Source organism: Ceratosolen solmsi, unplaced genomic scaffold, assembly GCF_000503995.2.
Source record: "Ceratosolen solmsi marchali unplaced genomic scaffold, CerSol_1.0 scaffold1, whole genome shotgun sequence".
Taxonomy (NCBI): Eukaryota; Metazoa; Arthropoda; class Insecta; order Hymenoptera; family Agaonidae; genus Ceratosolen; species Ceratosolen solmsi.
Genome location: NW_011948415.1, coordinates 3,936,442 through 3,963,686, shown reverse-complemented (window position 1 = coordinate 3,963,686; position 27,245 = coordinate 3,936,442). Strand labels below are relative to the sequence as shown.

Sequence of the window (27,245 nt, the reverse complement as noted above, 5' to 3'; positions counted from 1 at the left end):
ATTTATTATTATTGACAATAACTTTTATAACAACTAGTGCAATACCATTTAAATTATTAAGATGTTTTAATAATTTTATCGGGCTTGGTCGTAATAATCATTTGTATGGAAAACAATGTTGAAAATTTCTAATATTTTGATTAATTATAATATTACATTTAGTTTATTTCTATAAATTTCTCGAAAGCTTTAACGCTTTATTATATATCAATAACAATTTTAACGTGATCATTCGGTATTATATGTTATAGACGATGTAAAAATTTGTTATTATCTATAAAATTTATATACATTCGATGTATACGATAACGGTGTATACGATAGTTCTTTTAAAACTAATAGAAATAAGGTAAAACGTTAATTCGTATTAATAATTAATTAACGTTTAGTAATAAGCGCAGAAGTATTGTTATTATTTGATATTTTAATTTTGTTAGAAGGAAAGAACTGAAGTATAAACACACAATGTCACTTTATATTAACGAAAATTATATTGTTATAGACAGATAATAAGACGGATTGTCAAAAAATGTTTAACATTGCAATTAATACTGTTGTTTTATTTAACTTTATGCTCAAAATGAATCGAATAAGAAATAGAAAAAAAAAAAAATTAAATGGAACAATAGAATAATTTCTCATCATTTTTCTTATTGTAATAAGAATTATTATAAATATAAGAAAAATATAATTCTTTCAATTCTTATTATAATAATATAAATTTTATATTAAAAATAAAATTACAAAAATCTTTATTATAATTACATAATTGAAATAGCATTGAAAATAATTAAATAACAAATAATAATGAAAAGTTAATAAGTACCTCAGAACCTTAATTATTAAATAGTAGAATGAAACTATTAAAAATTAATTAAAAGGAAAGTCGTACTGTAAGAATTAATTAAAAGGAAAGTCGTACTGTAAGAATGTTTTAATAACGAAATCGACGAGACTGAGGGGTAATATTTATAATTGGACAGAATAAATGAACAAATGTTTATATGCAATAACTTTTATTGGTTTCAATGACTCATCAAAGTAATGTACGGTAACTTTTTTCAATTTAATATCACCTTAACAATAACAATTTCTTATTTCGAATCGATTTATTTGTACAATAGAAGACGTCTTACATGTAAATCTATGCAGATTTATTTTTGTATTCGCGCGTACTTATTTACAAAATATATAATAATTCTATTAGTTTTAGGAATCGATCAATGTATAAAAATGTATAAAAAGAAAAAAAAAAAACTAAAAGTATAGTAGCCACCGCTTTATGGTGAGCTTTGATTTGCTTATCAATTATATTTATTTACATTTTAATTTATGTACATATGCATAGCTCTTCAGAGTAATAAAGAGTAAATCACAACTTTAAAAGTTAATCTTTTAAATTTCCTGTCTACACAATACTAATCCTACGATACATTTAATGATACTTAAACATTATATCCATAAATAATTAGTGAGCGCGATAAAAGAAATAAAAAATAAAAAATAAAAAATAAAAAAATAACACAATAATAATAATAATAATAGTAGTAATAATAATAATAATAAGAAGAAGAAGAAGAAAGAACGAAAGAAAAAACTAAAGAGCTCTCATTTTTCATTTTATCAATTTTTGAAATTTTAAACTACGTATATGAATAAGAGTGTGTGTGCAATGATTTGTTGGGCAAGGTACCGACAATTCTATTTTTCCTAGAGAAAGTTCTAGACGGACATCACACTTTAAGAAATGTAAATATGCATTTAGTATTTCGAAGTACAAATTTGCAATTTGATACGATTAATCAATAAGAATATAAATTAACTTCTTGCAATAATACAAAAGAATAACGTTACTTTTGTAATAATTATAAAATTTATTCCACCATTATTTGACATTTTTCACAATGTTCAATTCATCATATAATCATACAAATAATCTTATGCGTATTTTTGTATTATTCCAATGACACTTATTAACCGATTTTACTTATTAGCACGTATTACAAATGCAAATATTTTGTAATTTCTAATTTTTAAATATATGAACTGGATATATCTTGTCTGTTACATATAACGTGTGCATACAAATAATAATTACATCAATTTTTATAAAAACTTACTATACGCTTTCTTCTTTTTTTTCTTTTCTTTTTTTTTTCTTTTTGTTTTCGTTTTTTTTTTGTTTTTTTTTTGTTTTTTTTTTTTGTTTTTGTTTTGTTTTTTGTTTTGTTTTGTTTTGTTTTGTTTTTGTTTTTTTTGTTTAATTATTCGTACAGCCAAGGACAAAAGCATATTTAATATAGTAGAAGAAATTAGCTCTCACAGTATAACTAGAATATAAAAATATTGCTCTTTAGATGGCAATTTCTTCTAATATTTCGTCTAAATTTGATCGTCGCTTGTAGTTTGGTCACTCGTATATTGTACTGACATTCTCCATCTTAAATAATCGTCTGCCTGTAACGGCCTTTAACGGTCGTTTATGATTTCTTGGAACGATAAGGACAGCTCTGGAAGGAGCGTGATTTTCAATCAAGAAATCATTCGACAATTGTGGCTAACGAAAGGTGGAGACGACAAAGAGGAATAACTTCACGCGCAGTGAAAATTTCGTAAAAGTAGGGAATCTTCGTGGCTGCAGGTAATTCGTGGCGAAGATGTGCGAGAAAATCGCTTTAAAGTTGAGGCGCGTTGTCGGCTACGTGACAACAGGCGGTTCACTGCCTAAAGTCCATTAAAGGGGGCAAATGCTGGGCAGCCACGGCAAATCTCTGCTGCATGTGTCTCATTCTTGCCAAATCGAGAGCGACAAGATGATAGTGGGCCTGTTGGACCCCCAGGTAGTCCGGATGATGGTGATGCTGGTGCAAAGGCGGCTGGCTCGGGTTGCCGGAGGGTCGGATTCTCGTTACTTCCTCGCCGTCGTCCGTCCAGGGCCTATGGAGTCTCGGCTGGGTCTCTCTCCTCGGGACCGCCTCCGTTCTTAAAGGCACGACGGGGGGCGGCGTCGGGTTACGCTTGCTCTCGGTGCTGGCGACGCTGCAGCAGTTTTCCTCGGTCTCGCGATGCCGGCTGCGTTTCGTCAGGGGTGCCTCGTGATCGTTATGATCCGAGTCCGAGGAGGAGACATTGCCCTCTTCCTCGTCATGGGAGATCTCGGAGTTGGAGCTACCGGTGTCTTCGTGGGGTGGTCGCTGGCGCTTCCGCTTGCAGGCCGATTGGCCACTTTCACGGAAACCCTTGGCGAACGGATTGTTGTCGATTTTGAGCTTCGTTATGTTTTCGTTCTGCAATCATATAACGGTGGATTTATTGATTATAGCTCGGTTAGTTGGCAAGCGCGCAAATTAGTTGGGATGCAATCCGTCTAATTGACGTGTAAACTTTTCTACCATTCTTTCTTCTTTTACTTTATCCTGTTTTTACCGCGGTTAGTTTACATTTTATGAAAGTTTGCGAGGCGTCGGTGCAGCTCACGCTAATAATTATGTTAATTATACCGGCGGTGCCATGTCTGCTTTGTATGTTTTATAAATTTGCTTGGTCAAAGGCATTGAGTGACGAAATACTTGTTCGTGAAAGTATGATCGGACGCTGCTGCTTCACGTGCCAATGTCATTCATGTGACTTTATAGGCAAACAAAGGCTTTTTGTAGAATTAATTTTTATAAAGCGTGTGAATTTATGAATAAAGTGTTGAATGAAATGTGAAATGTCACGGTTTTCACGTTTTTCTCGATCACTAATCATCGGCAATTATCTTTTAAGATCGTTGTATTAATTTTAATTTTCCGTTTATCCTTCGCTTCCAAAAATTCGTCACGATAGTGGCTCGAGCTTGCAAATAAATATCAAATTATTGTCAGCGCGTCGTTTAGCACGCGAATTGAAATGTCAATTACACGAACGCGGCTGGCGAATTTGACGCAATCGATGCAACCGTACAATTATGATAACGGATAAATGTAAATATTTCAAAATACCTGATAGGCAGTGACGGCGATAAATTCCGTCTCTCTGAACGTGAAGCAGGAAGACGGATTGTTGTACAAATCTCGCATACTGGTGACATCGTCGCAGCGAATAATCCAAATTCGCGGAATGTACTTGTGCATGGAGGTCAGGAGGACCTAAAGCAACATAATAGAATTTCGCTGAATAAAAATGAAATATAAATAATGAATAAAAAAGTAATATATCGTTGTAATGGTTCTCGATGTCGAACGATCCCGGGTGTGGCTTTCGCACGTGTGGGGGGGGGGGGGGATCGATGAACGACCCGCGCGCGTAATCGTGCATAATAATGGATGGTGCGCGAGAGAAAATTAGGAGGGACGGCAGTTTTACACCGAGGGCGCAAAAAAAAAAGTGCCACGGCTTTAGCGAGTCTTTAAAAATGATGAGCTGTCCGAGAAGAGACTCGGTGGTTAAGGAAAGAGACAAGAGATAAAAAGATAGAATAAAAAGTCGATGGACAGGCGGTTGGTTGGTGGTGGTGGTGGTGGTGGTGCTGGTGGTGGTGGTGGTGGTGGTGGTGATGGTGGTGGTGGTGGTGATGGTGGTTAGTAGTGAGCGCGGAGCGCCGACAGTGACAGAGGAATTTTATTAAAATTATAATTGCTTTGCGGAATTCGTCAAACGGGGCCGCCCGCAGATATATATCCGAGTCGGCGCCGCGGGCAGGCCCACGCACGGAGACGCGATTCCCGAAAACGCGGCTCGGCGAGTCCCTGCATCCGTTCCCGGAAGCTGTGTGTGCGCGCGCCACCCGACAAATTAGGGCCGCGCGGCGATGCGGGGGAGCTTTTTACGCGCGGGCACCGGGGAAAGGTGATGCGCGTTTTTGCCGCCCGACGAAGCCCGGCGCGACTACGGCCTCGTGGAGCCCGACTTTTTGCGCTCGAAGCGAGCTTTGACAGATGGGCTTTGGCGCACGCGGATTTAATCTATTTGGCATTGCGCGACGACGCGCCACTATCACTCTTTCGCTGCCCCCTACGACTTTGAGCAGATCTTGATGTTTTGAGACGATGCCGGCTCGTTTCGTTGTTGCGACGGTAAATTTCAGCCGACTCGATGAGCTTCTGCGCTTCCACCCGCCTACTCGACCTTCCATTGATTCTAATCCCCCCCCCCCCGGAGAAAAGTTCAATGTACAATCTCTTTCTAACTGTCCAAACCGATGAGATTAAATATTAAAAAGCTGACAATTTCGCTGAATGCCTGAGGCGCATTGACGCTGTTTTCGTGCTTGTACGATGTATCTTGTGTGCTTGTATCGCATGTTTGCTACGGGACTACGATTTTATCGTCCATTGCTGCGAAAAGACAATGCGATGCAAAATTTCTCCAGACTAACTTTTATTATTCATACCACAAATAATAGTAAAGGACTTATGATTAATGGCTCTGTCGCGCGAACGTAGTTAGAAGAATTCGTTTGGAGTTAAAATAATTAATTCTAGGGATTTTCTTCGTCATTTGCGCTCGTATTACTTTTTGTTGTCTTTTCTTTTTTGTAATTTTGTTTCTTCGCTTCTCTCTTTCACTCCTCGGCAATCCCCAACTATCAACGCTCTCAATTTCATCATAAAAATTCAACAAAACTCTAGTGAAATGAACGGAAAGCTCGAGACAAGTAAGCGCGCACGAGATAAGGAACGATCGTTCGCTTAAAAGTTTGAAATCTAATGCGGACGAAGGAGTGACCGCCCACATGGAAGCGGGGAGCGGGATGAGGAGTACGAAAGCCAGCGAACAGGACACTTGACTTATTTGTCTGTGTGCAGGCGCATCCTCCCGCCCTCTCCCACGATTTCGGCGGACGTGCGGTTCACGCCAGCTGGTCCAAAAGAAGCGCGCGCCAACTACGGTAACACAGTGAGAGAGATAGTTCGCGTGGAAGTGAGTGAAATGAGGGGTCGGAGTGGGGGGGGGGGATAGAGAGGTAGTGCACGGAAAGCTGTCCAAACAACAGTGTATGCGTGTATACCTCGTAGTGCGCAGAGATAAACGAACCCATCGCCCTGGCCAGCAAAAACCGTTCTCCTCTTTTCCACGACTTCCGTATACGAGAACAGACTAATCATTTATCATTGTGCCCCGGTTGTAGCATCTTCCGTCGGCTCTTTTGACGAGTGTAACGTTTTCCACTTGCGCTTACCTTCCTTTTACCTACGACTGCGTACAAACATGCACATTGTAAAGCCATCGTCATGTGTCAGGCTCGTTGTTTGCTTAGACGTGTATTTATATTTTATTCTCCTATCTGGTTTACTGCAGAAGCCGAGACAATTAAAGTCCATGAGACATGGATATGCGCGATAATAATTTTGTACGTCGTCGAGTTTATCTAGAGCGTAATGAATTGTGTAAAAGATAATTGAAGAAAGTCCCGGCTTTTAAGCTTAAGCTCAATCCAGCCCATACGTCCTTCAAATTACAAGAATTTTTCCCTCCAAAAACGTATGGGCGGTCGAAGTAGACAACGAGACCAAAATCATTGAAAATCTCGAAATCCAAAAGAATTCTCTTTCATGTCGCATCCATCTTGGAGCTCGTAGCTTTCAAAATGTGAGGATCGTCGATGATGGGCAAAGGAGAAGGTACATGGAACAACGTTTCCTCGTGCAGCGTAGAGCCGAAGAATGACAAACGCGCGTTATTTCATGTCGGATGGGGCACACGCTCATAATAAGTCGTCGCCATTCCTCTCTTCTACCCCCCCCCCACCGTCACCCTCACCATCACCCTCACCCTTCCCAACCCATCCGTCCCCTCCCACGCGACATATGACATTGATGAATTTGTTTGGCTGATTGGCGTAAAAGGAAAATAGAGGTAAAGAAATTCTTCGGAACATCCAGGAACCCTTTATAAAATTAGAAACGATTTCACGCTTAAGAGGCCATGTGATTTACAACACAGCCAACAATGTCTATCGAAAAATTTTATTTAAACTAAGGACTAGCTGTTATCCTTTTCGTATCCCAGCTCATAATAGCAATATAATCCCGGGCGATGGTAGCCAATATTAGCGATCGACATTTATGTTATTCTAATAATTTTTGTCGATGCTCGACAATCTCGAGTAGACGTATAAGCCGAGGGCTGTAGTGTACGTGCGAAAGGGCAGAATCGCATCGAATTAATCGTGTGGTAATCGAGGCGCGAGGAGATAGGGAGAAAGTGCGAGTAAGGTATTGCGTTAAGAATTAAGAGTAAGATTGAGGGAGGATGAAGCGAGGGCGAGGACGTAGTAGAGAGTAGTAAGGGGGCCGTTCCCGTGTTGATTTACATGGTGAACTCGAAACGTGATTTACTTGTCGCGACAGCGTGCCACACAAGTAGCCGAGGCATTCCGTCTCGAAAATGTAGTACGAGCGAGGAGAATTCCGTTATGGCCGTGTCCTTAAGCAATGCCCGAAAGTAAGAGGAGAAGAGTCGAATCGCGGCCGAGAGAGCAGGTGGCCATTGGGACGCGCCGGCGCTTTCCCGGGCGCCGACGTCGCTGAGACCCCAGACGGCCATAGACGTGGGCGTATCCCTCGTAATTAAAGGGCGAGAGACCGGGGGCCGGGTGAAGAAGCAGGACTCACGTTGCTATGGTGCTCGACGACGTTGTTAGTGAGCTTGAGCTTGGAGAAGCCGAGGGGATGCTGCATCCAGTGCGAGCCGCTGGCTGGGCTGTCCGGGTGCATGTAGAGCCTGCGCTCGACCGGTGGCTGGGGCTCTGCCGGGCCCGCGGATGTCCAGCCTCTCGGGGTGCCTCGACCGGCCTCCGAGCCCCCGACATACTTGTGACGGCGGTCCGAGGCTGGGGCCAGCTCCAGGAGGACGCAGTAGCGCGAGCGTCGCTCTAGTCCGCTTACCGACAGCTGCACCGACGGGAACATGCGCCTGCAACAGAAACACGGACCGAGGCCCGATTTATTTCATCGTTCTCTCTTTATCTCTTTACCTCTCTCTCTCTCTCTCTCTCTCTCTCTCTCTCTCTCTCTTTCTCTGGCTCGCTCTTTTAGACACACTCGCACACACATAGTCTGTCGCCGCGTCTTCCTTGGCTCGCGCCCTTAGACGCTCGCGAGGAGCGCGTAAATTGGAGGTTGCGCGGGCCCACGGCGCCAGAAATGCAGCGCCGAGAGTCCAAACTACGAATTGCCGGCCGAGCAAATTGCACTTTGCCGAGGGCCTCTGGCACCTGACCCGGGCGATCATTAATCGGCCGTGCAGCCGTCGGCGGGAAGACTCGCGAGGTCGGTTAAAACTAGGGGAGGAAGCCGTGGGCGCGCATGAAAATGCATGAAAAATGAACGGCTAACGAGATCTCGAGGCGAGCGGGTCGGTCTTTTCCGCATGCGCACCTCGGGTAATTAAAATTTCCAAAAGCGATTTGCCTAATGGGGCCGGCGCCCGTTGGCGCCTCTCCAAAAGCCCCCGACCGACTTCGGCCCCTCTCCCTTATCCCTGTATCTTCGCCTACGTGGGCTACATTATCCCCGGCCAGAGACACACAACCCTGGAATTTTCAGCTGCGTGCGCTTCCCGATAGCCGGGAGAATTCGCCGGGTCGGGTCGCGCAGGTTGCGTCTCGAGGGCCGAGATTACGAATGCCGACGGTTGCCGTGTTGAAGGGGCGATGGGGCGTCCGAGCAAGGAGTGGACGAGCGAGGCGGGCAGTGGCGAGAGTGCGAGAGTGCGAGAGTGCGAGAGTGCGAGAGAGAGAGAGAGAGAGAGAGCGAGAGAGCGTGAAGTCGGGAGGTGGGGTGTGGGATAGAGAGAAGGAGCCAGGTATTATTACCGAGAGTCACGTAAATGGACTTATGGGCTTTTCCTAAGACAATAGTGCGCGGCTCGCAGGTCCCGCAGGCTTATCCGGCCGCGCAAAGTGGTTCCGCTCGATCTTCATCTTTTAATGGCGCGGGACGTGTGTTGCGACATTTGGCGCACACGCGCGCCCGGATTACGTATGCCGGGAAGATTACGTGCCGTTATTTTCCTGAAGCACCACGTACGAAATGGGACTGTGTGGGAATGCGTCTAGCATAGCGATTTAAGCACTTTGTCGCACGAACAATCACACGTGATGACTAAAAATTTTTGGCCTCTCCCCGCCCTTTTTAACGAGCGTTTGCGCACTAATGTGCCTCTTGATGTGCGATAATAACTTGGCGCATCGGTCGACTGCCGATAGACACCGTTTTCTGCGGATTTGTCTCGTTTAACATCGTATTGCCGCGTTTTGCGTCGTTTTGCCGTCATGTTGCATCATTTTGTTTGCCGCCACTCGCTCGTCGCAATCTTTACGAGAAAATAGTATTAATTTTATGAAATATCCGCGCAACGCGTCTACTTTCGATTCGCATATTACCCATTTATTAGCTTTCTCTATTATCTATTGCGTCGATCCGTTAATGTGCTTGACGGAAAAAGTGAGAGCATTTGCAATTAGCATTAATGCACTGAAACAACAAAATAGAACGAAAATATAATTATTATTATGCTCCGTGTCTTCCTATTCGCTATGAATTTACCAATATTTTTCTATCCGTTCAGTCAAAATGGCATTTTGTATTTCGCCATTTTGAAATTTCCTACAATATTTTGTATACGAAAATGCCTGAAATACCTGACTGTATCGCTTCGAAAGGGAAAAAGTCAGTTCGTCCGGATATCTATTAGAAAAGTTGTATATTTGAATAATTTTTCTTTTGGCTCAGCGACAACTATTTATTTTATTAAACATTACGGGAATGGGGAAAACCCTGCAAACGTTTTCATTTTTGTCACAATGATGCGAAAATATATGGAGCTTGAGGTAAGTGCTTGTTTCGACAATGACTCACGGAAAGAGAAGAGGGTCTTCTCGAGTCCACGTAATGCCAATGTTTTGCCAAAGTCAAAAGTCTAGAGTCGGGAAAACCCTGTGGTCGACTGGTGACGAAAACGTAGATCCCATCAGAAAATAGGCCGAACAAAAGGACAGAAAATGAGAAGGTATAAGTTTTTTTTTTTAAACATTTTTCAAGCATGAACATTTTTATGCGCAATTTCTCTTTGTTTCAGATAATCGTACATTATATTACGTACCGTGTAAGAATTTCAATGTCAGATAGTTTATAAGCAAGATCTTTTCACTTTAATTTAATTGAAGATTTCTCCCTCTTAATTCGAAAATAATAACTGCTCCAAACATTTTAGAATGAACGCATTAATAATGCATTTGCATCGCCATTGGATCAAATTTCAAATTGTCTTATAAATGCTGAATACCGCGAATCGTTGGTATGGGAAGGGGACAGGAACAAGGTAATAAGGTTACTAAAAATCGCTGTAGAAAGTAAAGTTAATTTGAGGAAGGAGAAGGATGCGGTGGTGCGACGATGAGTAAGAAAGGACGACGGAGCAAGGAGGGGAGACGAGGAAGTGGATGGAGAGGCGCAGTGGTGGGGCCGGAGGGTCAATCCGGGCTCGTGCGACTTCCGAAAGTCCACATAGATGCAATCCTTTGATGTTATCGCGTCGAAGGTCTCTGCTACCCGCCTGTATAAACAATCTCGACGCGAAACTCGGCTAATCCGTAAGTCAAGTCCGAAAAGTCAATCCACGCGTTGTCCCGCCGTCGAGCTTCGGGCCTCAGCGCCCCCAGACCTACGTCTCGACCCATTTTTCTTCGGAGTTTCAGAATTTCCCAAGCCACTCGAGGGATGCGTCGTAAGAAAAGTCCACCTGAGTACCTCTAATTATGTTTGCTCGCATCTTAAATAGACACGTGTTCCCGTAAGGTTTGAGCGCGCGCGCGCGTGTGTGTACGAGGGGATTTTCGTGTCGGTACATTATTGGGCCTTCCCGGCCTGTTCAGGGCAAAGCTCCTGTTCAAGCTTACACGGTCGGAGATCAAAGTGTGCCCATAAGCGCACAATTTTACGAACTCTTTCTTCGTTTGCACTTGATATTTCCTTGAGCCCTCAAATTGTGTCGCTCATGCGGGACTACGGAATCTCTAAGTCGTCGACGCTCAGCCGACAGAAGTCATTTTAATGCCCGCTCCTTCCGAAGCCGAGCGACCGGGTTTCAAGTTTAAGGGCACAGCAAGTGCCAGACTTTAAAACAAGCCACTCTCAAGTTGAAAATGAAGAGGTTGAGAGTGAACGACCGTGTATTTACATGGCAATAAAACTGCACGTACTTGAGCGCACTTGGGTATGTGTAAAAAAATGCAAGTCCCCCTTCATTGTACGAGCGTCAAATTTATATGTCAATACAGAAGGGATACTTGAGTTGAGGAAATATACCACCGTGGCTACTGCTACCTGCTTAAAAAGAAAGTAAAAAGTCAAGTTGGAGGAAAATCATCCTCGCACTCGTAAAACTGAGGAGGAAAATTTGAGAATTCCAAAGGACTGGGATTCGAGTGCAAGCGACAGATCCTAATAGCCGACGTACGAGAGCGCGCCTACTCAGCGCTTGCACACGCACGTACGCACGCACACAGGAGCGTGAGCGCGCACAAGAGAGAAAAGACGAAGAACGTATGTACAAGGTGAATACCGTCGTGAGGCTGAAGGAGAGAAAACGGCTCAAGAGAGCCGAACAGACGAGGGAGAAAGAAAAGGAGAGTGAGTGAGAGAGAGAGAGAGTGAGAGAGAGAGAGAGAGAGAGTAAACGAGAGCAGGCCTACGGCTCGTGGAGAATGCCAGATTAGAGTCGTGGCGCCACGAGGTTCTGGCAAGCCTTCTTTAAGGGCTCTAGACTGTGACGATTCGACTCTTCGGCTCCGTAGGACCCTTACTTCCCCTCCTCTGTCCCTTCCTTCTTGTCTTTCATCATCGTCTCTTCTTTGGATCCCGCTGTATCTTTGGCGCGTATCGGCTCCGTCTTGGGTCGGAGGGAGGGGCGTACGCAGCCGCGCTACCGCGCATGATTAACTCGGGGACTTAATCAGGAGGCTCACAAGTGCCACTTCGAGGCACCAGCGCACTCGGGAATTCTAGTTGGTTCGGCTTTTCCCGCTCGTCTTCACTACTCGACATTCCCTAGATTCCTCATCACCCTTACGTCACCAACATTATCAACTCTATACATACGCCCATTTATACTCCGTATAAATACCGAGTCTCGATGTTACATTCGCCTCATCGACGTAGATGCATTGAATAACGATGACGCACCCCCGCCCGCCCTCTCCCACCACAGTCCATCAAATACATTATGACGCCCATCAGCAGCATTTATTACCCCTACAAAGTACATCGTCCACAATTCGCTCGCGATGGCTTGTTAAAAAATTGTTAAAAAAATGTACACTCGGCTCCTATAAATTATTAGCTTAGCATATCATCCCGATGCGGAGCTATAATTAATTAAGATAAACAGAGAAGAAACACGACTCCTAATTAATGACACGGCGATGCTTTCGCGTGTCCCTATCCTTTATTCCGTGCAAGCTTACACGCGACGCATACATGTAGCGAGGATCCGACGAGCGCACCTCCGAAGCAATCGCGCATCCGCAGCATCGGCGGTCCCTTTATACCCCCGCTTACGTGCCTCTTTCGTTTTTTTTCTCTTGGGCGCGCGCGCGAGCACGCAAGCACGCACGCACGCATGCATCGATATAAGGAGAGGAAAAAAGCGTGGACTGGAGAGGCGATTGCGAGGGAACTCGCGAGGCGCGTGCTAACGTGAACACGAACACGTGTAAGGCGCGTTTGATGTTTGCGTGATAACTGATAAAAATAAAAACAAAGAGAGAAAATAAAATCGAGGGAAAAAAAGTAATGACGACGACGACGACGACGACGACGACGACGACTAGAAGGAAGACGACGAGGAAGACGAAGAAGAAGAACAAGAAGAAGAAGAAGAAGAAGAAGAAGAAGAAGAAGAAGAAGAAGATGATGATAAAGAAGAAGAAGAGGACGATGACGAAGGAGGGAGTGGAGTTATTTTGAGCGATCGGGAGTCGAGGCACGCACGAGCGCACAGGCAGCAACAGTTCTCAAATGGATCACCTTGCTTTATTGCGCACTCGTATATCCCGGGAGCCAAAGACACTTGTTTGCAATCATCTCCCGGTTGACTTTTCCAGCTAAATGTCTGCCGGACGCGCGAGCTTCCCCGAAGCGCAATTAACGCAAGTGGCGCCCACCGCTGTGAAGGGGCGACCAAGTGGAGATAGAAAGAGAGGAGGAGCCGCCGGGGGCCCACTTGACGGGGACCAGAGGAGCGCCCTCGGTAACGTACGACATCCCCGAATTGCCAGGTCTACAAGGACTTCCGGCGGCGAAATCGCATCCTCACGTGGCCGGGTGCACATACGGCGCGCGAAGCTATCCCCAGACGAAAAAAGCAAAAACTTGAGGATCGCAGAGAATCCGGGCGGAAATCGCGACAATGGGAACAGTGTTTAGCGCGACGGGTCATGATGGGTGGAGGAGGACAAGGGTGGGGAGGGAGACCGATTTTCCGGGTAGAGGCGCGCGCGCGCGCCTCGCTTATCCGCGTCGAGTGGAAAGCCCCGAGGCGGCGTAATGCCGATCGGATGCGGCTCCTGGGGCACATGCTCGGCACGTGGTGCGCAGCAGCGCCGGACCGCCCAGCGAGGCAGACGGCCTTCTTTTTTATTGTTTCGCTGTCCCGCGGTCGCTCCTTCATTTTGCAATAAATCACGGGGGCGAGCGGTGGGTCGATTGTTTTTGACCCCTTGCCGAAACCCGTGCGAGGCTCTTACGGTCTGACGGTCAGATGCCGTGTTTTGACGAGCGCGCGGTTTCCCGATTATTTCGCTCGGTCGAGGTGTGAGCATGTCGAGAAAGAACCTTGAGAATACGGAGAGAGCGCGAGAGAGAGAGAGAGAGAGAGAGAGAGAGCGCGCGAGAGAGAGAGCTTTCCTTGTAGCTTTCCTTGTAGTTTTCCTCCGGGTGAGCAAAGTCTCGGTTGACCGGATGAAGGAGTCTTGGTTTACGTGAGGTGGGTTAACGATTGAACGGGTGTTTTCTTTAAACTGACGTTGTTTTTCTTTTTTCTTTTTTCTTTTTTTTTTTTTCTTTCATACGCATTCTTCCTCGATTTTGCTTCTTTTACCTCCTTGTCAAGCTACTTATTATCCCAGACGCAATTGGAAGTTGGAAATTGAATTTAGGCTAATAAGTGATAAAAGAATGGTAATTCACTGGCCGGCCGGTGAAAATTGTAAATTTCTACGTCGATCGATGCGTCAGGAGATGCTCCAATGTTTGTCCCGCGTGCGAAACGAAGAAAGAAAGGAAAGGAAAGAGAGGGCGCGGGTGTGCAGGAGGAATTGCCTGGCGATAGCCAACACTGTTACGAAGAAAAGAGTGCAGCAAGCATTGTATTTCCGTTTCAGCTAGATTTCGAGAAAATTGTTCCACATCCGCGGCATTTATCAGTTTCGTGGGTAAATCTGTCGCGTTCTGGGAGACAAAAAAAAACAATCTAATCACTGTTGATTTCCGCAATCTACCCGTAATTACTCGGAGCCCCGTCAATATACAAAGAAATTCTCGTATCGTCCAATTAAATTAAATAGAAGTTGATTAAAAAACTTTCGTTCGCTCGGTCATGTTATACGGTCGATAATACGAATAGATGTTGTAAGAGTATATGTGCATCCTACGAATATTATCTCGACTTCAAACTTCTTTTCATCTCCGCTGTGATCGAAGTTGTGGCCAGTTGCGGCCAAGCGATAATTTACGGCTAACTGGTCGAGTATAATTTACTTTGCGCGCGCCAACGAGCTGAGAACGATGTTGGAAATTATATAGACGACCCCTGAAAAATCATCGGATATTCAAATTTACGTAATACTCATAACGCAGCTGGATATAACAGATATTTCAATGGTAGTACTCGTGCATGTGAAGAACGGAGAGATGAGTGAGTGAACGAACGATCGGGCGACCATGTGTGTTGTCTCTCGCACAGCACCTCATCGTGTGCCTGTATGAAAGTGAGTGAGTGCGTGAGTGAGAGAGTGAGTGAGAGAGAGTTTTTTCTAGAGAAAGAGAGAGAGAGAGAGAGACAGAGACAGAGAGAGACAGAGAGAGAGAGAGAGAGAGAGAGAGAGAGTGAGAGATACGAGCGAGAAAAAAAAAGGAGAAACGAAGGATGATATCGAACCCATACACGCACAACGATATAAAAGATCAAACGAAGAGAACCAAAACTTAATTGCGTCCGTGGCATTAATTTTTCTTGACGATCCACGATAACTAATTTTTTTTACAGATTCCCAAGGAATCAATCAATGTATACATTATAAATAATACTTGGAGATGGTCGTTATTAATAATACCGTTTCTCCAATTTAAAAAATCGAGAGTTGTTGATAGTGGTACCAGTGGTAGACACATGTTTTGCATCGAACTTTATTCGTCTCAATGTCATTAAAATAGGACTACATCAGATAGAAAGAAGTCAATTCAGGCTTTTTCTTCTTTTTTGAATTTATCAAGAGAAATATTTTACGGGGACCATTTTTATTTGTACAATGCTCTTAATTCGAATGAACGCTCGCTTAAAAAAAGAGACTGCGAAACATAAATTCAAGCATAATGAAAACATTAAATGTAAAAATAGACATCAAATGTAGTAGGAGCGTAAAGAATAATCAAAAGTTGTGGAAGAAGACTTTCGAAAGCCGTTAATTTGCTTCCAACCAAATCTTCGATCTTGAAAGCCATAAGCTGCCAAAGCAATGCCAATGAGAAATTACATGCGACTTGGTCCTTGTAGTAAATCTGTTAAATATTACAGGATAGCCATTAGAAATTATGCTGCGTTGAGTCAGAGTGACAGAACTCTCGTGCATCCCACTTTTCCCACAACTGCACACGTAAAACAAAGTGGACAAGGGGAGGAATCGCTTAACCCGCCCAATACCGACATAAGTCTCCTCGTCGGGTCCCATACGACACATTAATCCCGTCATACCCTGTCATCCCCGTTCGCAGTGTCGAATTAAATCCTTGAAAGGCTCGGGGGCCTGCCTTTGTCTATATATCCGCAGCGATCGCAAGGCGAACGGTCGACGAGATACATCCTCGAAATTTACCGTCTGTTAATTAGTCGTGAAATCGTAAGTTTCGGGGTCCCGTGCAGCCGTCGCAGTCGGGCCCGCGTTTATCTCCCTCCCGGATCTTGTCACAGATATTAGTCGACGAGGCTGCGCGAGGTGAATGTGTCTAACGCGACTTGACGGGGCCAAGAGCCGGAGTGAGTGAGCAAATGCGTGCGAGAGAGAGAGAACGAGAGCGAGAGAGAGAGAGAGAGAGAGTGAGAGTGAGAGCGAGAGAGAGAGAGAGAGCGAGAGAGCGAGAGAGAGCGAGTGAGCGAACAAGTGAGTGAGCAAATGAGTGTGTGTGTGAGAGAGAGAGAGAGAGAGAGAGTGATCGAGTGACTAAGTAAGCGTAAGCGGGAGAAAGAGAGAGAGAGAGAGAGAGAGTGAGAGAGAGAGAGACGACGTCGGTGGCGGCACCCTCCCAAAGACAAAGAAAAGTAGTTTCAGGCGCCGTCCGAGTCTGTCTGGGGCCCCCCCCCCCCCGCCACAGGACCCACATCTCGCCCCCCGTCCCGTCGCCCTCCGCCCGCCCTTGGCACTGGCGAACCTGTATGCGAGGAAAAGAGCGAGAGAGACCCCCTGTGCGTGGGACTTCGAGAGGCCTTACTCCGCTCTCCTCTCCACTCCTCTTCCATCGCCTCCCCCTCCGCCCATTAACCCCCTTCGCCGTTCCCCACGACCGCCGTGCCCCACCCCGCCGCGGCGCCCCTTCTCGATCCCTCCTAACCTCCCGTGCGTTTCGGTGAGAGGCTATGCGCGAGACTCGCGTTCCTCATGCCCGTGTATTACAGATATAGACGCACTTATGATATGTATACGCGCTTGTAACGTACACGTGCGCGCGAGCTCGTGCGTGTGCGGCGCTCGACTTTTTTTTCCAACCTTTTTTTTTCCTTTCCTCCTGGCGACGCGGTGTCGTGCGTATGAGAGCCGGGACCGATCGACAGGAATTCTTGGCGCGCGGCGCCACGGCATACCGATGAAAACGCTATTTCGTTCCTTTTTTCTCTTGCCTTTTTGCCGATGATCTATGGGACCAATTCTCATGAGAGCCGAGGATGAGAGCTTTACACTGCCGATTATTATTTTCGCTCACTGATAATTATACTTCAATGAGTTTTGTCTTAGTATTGTGTTTAGGGGACGATGATAAGGCCATTCCTTAATAGGCGAGGAGCAATTATTACGTTAATCCCGCGGGTCCGACCATCTTCGCGGGATGACGGCGGAGGGTGGTGGGCGGAGGGCGGCGGTGCGGGGGGGGGGGGACGCTTCGACAAAGTTTATTTTACCGTAGCGCCCGAAGAGGATATCGGGTCGAATCATCGATGAGACTCACTTGCTAATGCAGATGTCATGTAGCTCTAAAATTCGTGGGCATCATTAAATTACCTTTCTCCCATTTTTCACGAGATGTTACGCGTCGCCGACACCTTGACCAGTTTCATATTTCGATATAAAAATTGCATTCCCCGTACGTTATAATATTCTTTACACTTATCCATTCGTCCATACATGCAATACGCTCGCGCACAAGCGCAAACACTCTCATTCGTATATGTGTGTGTGTGTGCACTTTTGTTTTGTGCATGAGTCGACGAAGGAAGGAGGTGTTGGTTGCAAAGGTATAAGGCAGAATTTTAGTCGCGCTTTACAGCGAGAGACAAGAAGCTGGCAAATGAAGTGTAGAATAGAAGGCGGGGAAGGCGAAAAAATGGAACGAACGCAAAGGACGACAAATACAAGAGGGCGGAGGGAGAGACTTTGAAGATGGTCGCAGGCGAGATTACGTAGTCGATGAGACACAGGGAGATGGGCCGCAGGAAGAGAACGTGAGAACGAGGCGATGAACGAAGCGCGAAGATGATGCTTTTGAGGTAAGGATCGCTCGGCAGGTCCTCAGTCTGTTGGGCACGTGATAAAAGGTACTTACTGTCCTCGTGACAATGGCTCTGTGCGAGTGGAGCGTTTAGGTTAGCCCCGGGACTCGTCTCGCGCTACAGAGATTTTCCTGAATGAGATGAGCGCGGAGAGCGACGTATCGCTTACACGAGCCAGCAGTCATCGGATTATTGCGCACCCGGGATTATTATAAGAGCTCGAGGATGGAAGCGCCACAAAGGGACCACCTCCCGCCCTTTAATGAAGGGGAACGAGTCCTCGCCTCCCTTGGAGGACGAGGGAGAACTCTCGCGGCCCCGTTCCCATTCCGTCACTCCTTTGCATTGTTATCGACGCGATTCTAGCGTTCTAACGCGCACCGACGCATTGCCAATGTTCCTCCCCCGTCGCTCTCCCACTCATCCTTTAATTTGCACAAGATCGTTCGCGCGTTCGACACGTCGCAGCCTCGTATTCGATAGGCGTGAATCGTAACAAAGAGTAATGTAAATTGAGCGGGATTGCAGTTGCACGGGCCGAGCAGCACTCAACGTCTGTCGTTTTCATAATATTAAATTAGACTAATTATTAATCTTCGTTTAATTAAGGACGCGGATTATTAAATTCTCTGCTCATTCTCGCTTATGAATTCGAGTCTCGTTCAAACGCTCGTTCGTCTAACTCTCCACGTGAAATTAACATCGCCATAATCGCTATATTTAAAGTCGAATGATCCGCCAAATGATAATTATAATGGAGCATTATTGCCTATCCTCTTCAATGCTATTCTTATCTGTTTTTTTTTGTCTTTGTTTTTCAATGCTATTCGGGATAGCAGACGGTAAATATAGAATAATGCTAAATGCTCGATAGTTAGGTGTGGTTTTGAATTTGTAGGTTCTCGAGCTATTAGTAAAATATGAGAAACACTATAGGGAAACGAGTGTAATAAATACAATTACACCTGATACATCTATTTTCGTCCCGTGTCATTATGCTTATGCGTTTCTAGCTCTAATATCCATTTGTTTTCACGAAATGTGCCTAGAATGTGCTTTACAGTCTTCTCTACTTTATACCATAATTTTTTAGACATAATTTCTTTATTGCGACAAAGCCCATCGCACACAATTTTTATATAAATGCAGATATGCATTGACGCGTGCGTGTGTTGAAAATGAAAAAGTAAGGTTATAATGGATATTATAATTTGTAGGTAAACATAAGCTTTACGTAGTCAAGTAGGATGCCTAGGAAAATTAATATCGTTGGGGTTGATTTTGTATTTTGTGTTGATTATCGATTATTATAACTCACCTTCCAGATTTCGTGATGATCATTTCTGTACTCTCGGCGTGAAATTGTTGCCACAACTTTTTGTTCTCAAGTTGGACTTTGACGTCGTCGGGAAGTTGAGGGCCCGCGGTCGGCGCATTCAGCATCGCGGACCATCCATTCGTATTTGTTATCTCATCTGAAAATTAAATAAACAATGATGTTTTGGGGCCAGGGGACGAGCGCCCGCGCGCGCGCACACACACACACAATTATCGTTAACAGCACGCACAAGTTGGCAGAATCGTAATGAAATTATCCATTACAAATGGATTTCGAATAATAGAGTAATTAGAATTTGTCGGCTTAATTTAACCGTAGATTCGTTGTTACAGTACTATTAGTAGGGCAAATTTTTATTGCTCCTTAGTCGGGTTATTGCTACTTTCGCTTCTCAAAGTAATTAGTACTCGAGCACATTACTTATCCAATCATCAAATTGCCTTACATTATTCCAAAGCGCATAAATCTTAATGGCTCTTTAGTCCTATGCTAAGGAAAATTAAGGCAAGGGTAGGATTTATAAGTGGGGACGTAGGTTGGCAAAATAATCCTTAGCTTTTAAATGTAAGGGCCGAGCGGACGAGCCCGCGCCAGTCATTTTTATATTATTTTTCCTGGTTATCAGGCGCAGATCGAATGAAAAATGATTGACGATAAAGTGAGAGCAAGGGGTGGGCGGTGAGAGGAGGGCAGTTTACCAGCGCATTCCAGAGTCTTGGCATTCCAGCGGGCGGAAGAGACCGTGAGGCTGTAAATCGTCGCGCTTTCATCGATTTCACGTGCGAATTGCCCGAAGACCGAAGGATGATCGGGGGGAGAATCGGGCCTTTGCTCGACACGAAGACGTCAATGTCACGAAATGCCGATGGTCGGCCTCGTGAGGGCGCCAACGAGCGCATAATAGAGAGCTAACGCGATGCGACGAGATGAGGTGCGCGCGCGCGCGCGTGTGTGCGTGTGTGTGTGTGTATGTGAGAGCTAGAGAGAGAGAGAGAGAGAGAGAGAGAGAACGAGCTGTCGAGTGAGAAGATGTGGGAGGGGAAGGAGCTAAGGGGGAGGTGAAAGAAAAGCGGAAACAAGGTAGACGAGGCGGCCCTCGAAGTGAGCCACAGGGCGCTCGAAAGCTCTCAAACAATGATCTCTCGACGCCAGGCGCATTGTCGCGTCCCTCGTTCGCATGGCCGACCTTCTTTTCGCGTCTGTTGCACTTCCTCCGTCGCTCCGGCCTCCTCGGCGGGCGGCTCCGTTGCGGCTGGCCCAGCGGGGGTGCGGCCCCGATCGGAAAGAGGTGTCGATGGCGGATTAACGCCGCTGAATGGGATCCGGCCGAGATCCTCTTTCAAATGCCCGGGCCCGGGCGCATAATTGGCCCGCGCGCGGCGTCGCGTCGCCTCCTCTTCACGGCCACTAGATAACGATTGTCCGGTTCGGCGGCCAGCGGCGCCTTTGATCATCCGGGAGGCCGGCGGCTTGCGGCATGAGCCTGAGTACGCGCGCGGCTTCGCGGCCACTTTCCCACTCGCAGCTGCGCGGTACTCCTACTTTTCGGGAACTTTCGCCTCTCTCTCTCTCTCTCTCTCTCTCTCTCTCTCTCTCTCTCTCTGTGTCCGCTACCACCGCCGTCGACGCCGCCTATGTCGGATTATATACTCGTTGCGAATTATCCTCGTTCCCACACGTGGACGTGATCGCGGCGGTGGCGACGGCGGCAACGGCGGTGGCGGTGGCGGTGGCGACCGACCTACCAAGCGACCGACCGACCGACCGACCGACCGACCGACCGACCGATCGACCGACCGAGCTTTTCGCTACCTTCTCGCTTAATACGATTTATGTGAGAGGATCCAAGTCGAAAGTGCGCCGACGATAAAGGCTACTTTGCCCAACTGGTAGCGCTTAGATAAGGAACCAAGTTCGACAGCCGTTTGAGCTGAAAATTGGGACGTCGTGTGGCGCCGCATAAGCCATATGATTAAATTGCTAATGGAAAAGGAAAAAGAATTCCACAGCATTACGTTGCATGTTTTTACAAAAATTAGTAGCTCCTAGTTATCCCTCCCTCCCGCCCCCGAGTCCGTCCTCTTTCCGTTCACCGCCACCACCACCACCTCGCTCCACCCCGGTTTTCGAGGAACCTTCCGTGCTTTCGCGGTGGTCATTTTATTTATCTTGTCCTCGCTCTTTTTGTTTTTTTTATTCGAACCTTTTATCTCTGCGGGAAAACGTTGGGAATTCAAAAAATGCGCCGCCGGAGATTGAATCGACGTTTTGCGATTCCCAAACCAAATGGTGAGGCTGGGGGAATGGAGGCAGCAGCATTACAGACGATTTGCACCTTTTAAAACTTGCAAACTACTCGAGCTCCTTACCTCTTACAACTTTATTGTTCCCTCTTATTCATAATCCTCATCTATATAATAATAATAATAATAATAATAATAATAATTATTATTATTATTATTGTTGTTGTTGTTGTTGTTGTTGTTGTTGTTGTTGTTGTTGTTGTTGTTGTTGTTGTTGTTGTTGTTGTTGTTGTTGTTGTTGTTGTTGTTGTTGTTGTCGTCGTCGTTGTAATCATTGTAATTGTTGTTATTTTTTGTTATTATTGTTATCATTGTTATTATCAATATTATTATTATAAGTTTGGCGAACAAATTAACGGAAATATGTCGTCGCACGCAACAGAGAAAATACAAAAAAAATTGGTTGAAACGTCCAACGCCACCTTACCTTTTGACCTCTATTTTTACATGTCATTTGCCTTGCCGATATTATTATTTGTACGGAACGCAAAACTATAAGGACAAGGTCTTTAAAGACAAAAGAAAGCCTCCGAGTAAATAAAAAGTAGTTCGCTTTCTTTGACGTCAAAAAGTCAAATATCCTGTCAAGTGGCTGAAACGATGGTAAAATAAAGGATAACCACGCGCAGCTTTTCGGTCTTCGGCAAACATTGCCTTCTGTGTTATTATAGACCTTTAGAGACAAAAGAATAAATTCAATCATTCCGCAGAGCTCCACCTCTTTATAATGGATGACAAACAAGACTCTGGGAACAATCGTAAAAATCAAAATGTCCGGAAACCACAAGGTAGTAAAAATTGAAGCTCGTTACAAGAGGACAAGTGACGTCTCTACAGTTTTTCACTCGGAATTTTTGACAAATGATGTATCTGGTTAGCAAAATCTTATAAACTAATGACTTATACGATCATTATTTATTATTGTTTAACCATTAAATCACGATATTAATTAAACATTGTCTTTCGTCTGGTGCGGATCGATAACGAGGCGTTACAATAATCTTCCATAATTAATTCAACATCGGAATCGTTACACTTATTAAGGACCTCTATCGATAATTAATTATCCTACCTATAGATAATTATTGCAATATTGCAAACGAGATAACTTTTCACTTAGAATCTATAAAACCATACTCTTATATATTTTTGCATCTACAATTAGCTGAATAATCGTTGGCCATTAATATTATAGAATTAAAATATATCGTACGAAAAACAATTTAACAGTTAATATTATTTTATTAAGTAATTAATTATGTTTTATTATATATATACAAATATATATGAAATCTGATGTAATGAGGTATGGTTTACTTGGAAAAGTACATTATTTATAATAAGTTGATGATAAATTGCTTCCTTAATGATAACATCTAATCATAGTTAATATAAATATTCAATATTGATAAATATTTTTGTTAGTCTTTTATGAATATTTATAGGGGTAATTATAGAGACAAAGTATTATAAAAATTAGGATATTTTCATTAAATTTTTGTATTGAAGCCGAAATCGAATGCATCAAATGCCTTAAATTCGACATCATGTAATTCCCTTCCCACCCACCCACCCCCCTCACCGCAAACAAAATAAATGTAAGCATTCTAATGAGGAAAGAAAAATTTAAATAACAACAACCACATTCATAATGTTGTAATGTATATATTAAAAAAAAAAAGCAGCTTTTGAAAACGCAGCGATTAAAGAAGTAAAATTGAGTTCGTTAGATGGAAGGAATAATGAGGTTCGAGGATGGGATAGGATCTCGCGTTCTTATTAATAGACAATATATTATATTTCATGGGCATATAATTTGTTATCGCTGTGAAAAATCGAAGCCTATTTTTCGAAAAAAAAAAGAAAGAAAAAAAAAAAGAAAAGAAAAAAAATCCAGTTGAAAATATTCTCATTGGAACGAAGTTTTCGTCGCGTAACCGGTGCACCCGCGGCTATCTTAATGAGGACCTAGACAAGCAGCAAAACACGAGAAAGCCGAGGTGCGACGGTACATCACCTTGTCGTCGAGCCTTGCTCCTTTGAAAAAAGACCGAAAAACCTGTCGGCCGAAGCCAAGGGACGAGTAATATAACATCGGACTCGGACGGGAGGCGACGATGACTCGACCGACGACGCGCCAATGGTCTTGCACGCTTTAAAATCTTGCGTGATAAAATCAAGCGTTCTATTCTTAATTACTCTTTCTTTCTTTCATTTTTCGAAAGTGCGCACCATAAATCGAAATCCTTATAGTTCTGCCGGCTATTTTACCATAATTTTAAATAATCCTTTTACGGTTAGGTTAATTATAGTGCAACCAATTTCTAATAATTGTATTAGTTTTTAGTTATATTGATTATACATTCGTTTATGCCTTATTCATTAAAAAAAAAAAAAAAAAAAATCTACAAATTCATTGTCATTATTGAGTAAATAGCTAATTCATTCGGCTCTCGTGGTTTGAGAATTGTATTTTGGGAGCGCTCTCGTTAAATCCATTAGGGATATTATGAATTAATTTTGAAATAAACTAATGACTACTCTAATGACGCCCTTTAAACAATATAATAACAACCATAGTAACAATAATACCAACAACAACAACAGCAGCAACGACGGCGACGACGACGACGGCGACGACGACGACGACGACGACGACGACAATAATAATAATAACAACAATAATAACGATGGCAATAACAATAACAATAACGACAATAATAACAACGACAACAATAAAGCCAATTTCAATAGCATCAATGACAAAAACATTAACATCAAACGCCAGAACGACAACAACAGCATTAGAAATAGTAGTAACAAGAGTAAGAAAAGACAGTAACACCAAGGAGAAGAACAAACATAACAACGACGAGCAGGACGACGGCGATATTAAAATATTTTTTAATACGATTGCGAATACTTAATTTTAACTTACGTAAACGGAACGAGCAAGTTTATTCGTCATACAACACGAACAATACAAATTTAAATGCGTTGTTCTCTTTCGGCATGAATTATGGTTGCGAACAAGTACTGTGCCATAAGAATGCGTAAGGGCTCGTCATTGTTAATGGAAGGCACGTCTAACAAAGTAAAGAATTATTGTCGAACTTGTGAAAAAGGATATCGGCTCGAAACTTTCGTTTCTAGCGTGAAATATAGATAGCAATAAAAGTTAGAAAAGAGACGTCAACGGTTAGCGCGGTTTACAGCTTCCTTAAAGCGACCGCTGACCGAGGGTATTGAAAAAGGAAGACGGAGAGCATGCGACAAGGCGCGCGTGCGCGCCAATAAAGAGGAAAAAAATGTGCCGACCCGGGAGGTGCGCGAACATCCACCGACGTCGCTTCAATAATGACAGGCTTGCCCCGAGGACGGGACCAACAGGGTCGTCTTTTCCTCTTTTTTTTACCTTCTTTTTCTTTTCCATTCCCGAGTTTGCGCATCGCTCGTAAAGCCAGGATCCAAACTTGCGCGCGCGCGCGCGCATATTTCAGTCACCGAAGGGACGATAAACGAGGAGTAGAAGGCCTCTGATGAGGTGATTATGAAATCGCACGTGATTGCGCAATCAACATCGCGCCACTCCCGCTAATTAAGGGGAGGTCGTCCCCCTCGTTTTGTCGGGTGCTTTTTGCTCGCCTCCACCCACCTCGCTCCTCCGCTCGGAAGATAGTCGGCTGACGGCGCCGACCTGGCTCCTCTCTCTCTCTCTCTCTCTCTCTCTCTCTCTCTCATTCTCTCTCTCATTCTCTCTCTCTCTCTCTAGCTCTCTCTCTCTCTAGCTCTCTCTTCTCTTTTTTTTTTATGGGACGACAAAGAGGATGTGATGAGATGGAATAGTGGCGTCGCGGAAGCCTCGAATTACGCGCATTGGGAGATCCATCGTAACGGCGTAACGGTGGCGCGTTTGCACGTGGCGCTCTTATCGCCGAGTTATTAAATTCGATAACAAATTTCATGTCTACATCGCCTTCCTTATTTTCAAAGCTTTTTCCAGCTTATGCTAAAGCTAAAGAAGCTCGTTACCTCATACGCTTATGCTCGCGCTGAGCATTAAAATCTATATTTATCGCTCGATCTTCGCTCAAATCTTGCTAGATCTTGCGAAGGCTTATCCCCTTGAAGTGGCCAGTGAATTAATATCGCGCGGAAGTGTCCGTTACATACAAGCGATTCGATGTTCCAATGTTCGCTCAAGCAGATTAGATTCTGACATAACGCAACATAGTCGCATTATATGGCATTATTTGGCAAGATAAGGCCAATGTTGATTATTTCATCAATTATGAATTTAAAGAATGACGGAATATGAGGAAATCACTTTCATGCCACGAATCTGCATCGACAAATCATTAAAAGCCACGACTCGTGTCCTTGTAAATGTTAATCATTGATGATAATCATTGAACTCCGATCATTAAACTCGCGATTATTATCTGATAGATAGATAGATAGATAGATAGATAGATAGATAGATAGATAGATAGATAGATAGATAGATAGATAGATAGATAGATAGATAGATAGATAGATAGATAGATAGATAGATAGATAGATAGATAGATAGATAGATAGATAGATAGATAGATAGATAGATAGATAGATAGATAGATAGATAGATAGATAGATAGAGAGAGAGAGAGAGAGAGAGAGAGAGAGAGAGAGAGAGAGAGAGAGAGGCTCGTAACAGAGTCACTACTTGTCGCTACGTGGATGAGGGGTTTAACATTATAATGCAAGGTCGGATGATGTTGTCGTAGCCGAGACTTACCTTGTTGATAATGGTGGAGCGCCATCCGATGCTGCTGGTAGAGCATCTGCTGGTGCACGTGGAGCTGCATACTCAGCGGGCTCACGAGGTTCATCGCCATTGCGTCGACTTGGCCAGGGATTCCCGAACAGCCCGTGACTTTGGACCTGTTGAGTCAGCCGTGCAGGTGCCTGGTGTGTCCGCGTGTGGCGCAGCCGCGTGCGAGACGCTTCGCTTGGTCAACGCCCGTACGATTCGGATCGTCGAGGCGAACTGAGCCAGATCGAGTGTTGCCGAGGCCGAGGTTTCGACCGGCCCGAGTCGCGCCGCCGCCAAAGGATCCGAGAAAGGAGCCGAGGGACGTGGGTGGACCTTCGGGCGCTCGGGCCCTGCCGATTGGCGAAGTCCTCACCACACCCATCGGCGCGCGCAACCCCTCATTGGGAGCAGGGCGTATCCCCGGGGGCCGGGGGCCGCGTTCGCGGCTCCGCGCTCGTCCTTACGACCGGGACTCGGCGGTAGACACGGTCGGGCCGATGCTAGACCGTCGACCAAAATCCGCGACCTTTATCTCGCTCGCTCTTTTTTTATTTTAAGCGCGACCGATCGCCGCGTCCAGTTGGACGACTTCGCGCCCGAGACTACAGACACCCTCCCCCACCCTCCCCCACCCACCCCACCACCGATCACTTTTATTCGCTCTTTTTCTTTCCTTCCTGTAACAGCTCCAATTACAAATACAAACCAACAATACTCGAGCGATTTCTCCACGACATTCAAAGTTCGAGGCGGAAACAGGGATTCGAATGCCTGGGCGAACAAAAGTCAATCCTAGCTCAGGCGATCATGAGAACATTTGTCTTTTCAGACTGATAGACTCGAG

At 44.7% G+C, this 27,245-nt stretch overlaps 1 protein-coding gene across 1 annotated transcript; it reads right to left on the bottom strand.

Moving 5' to 3' along the window:
• Positions 1 to 2,425: 2,425 nt before the first annotated feature.
• On the bottom strand, positions 2,426 to 26,605 carry LOC105368609 (T-box-containing protein TBX6L). The gene is made up of 5 exons (XM_011507661.1): positions 26,384 to 26,605; positions 19,283 to 19,439; positions 7,599 to 7,899; positions 3,984 to 4,130; positions 2,426 to 3,287 (listed from the first exon to the last, which is right to left on the bottom strand). Exons 1-5 carry the CDS (start codon positions 26,481 to 26,483, stop codon positions 2,718 to 2,720), a joined length of 1,275 nt encoding a protein of 424 aa, XP_011505963.1. The 5' UTR covers positions 26,484 to 26,605; the 3' UTR covers positions 2,426 to 2,717.
• Positions 26,606 to 27,245: the final 640 nt, after the last annotated feature.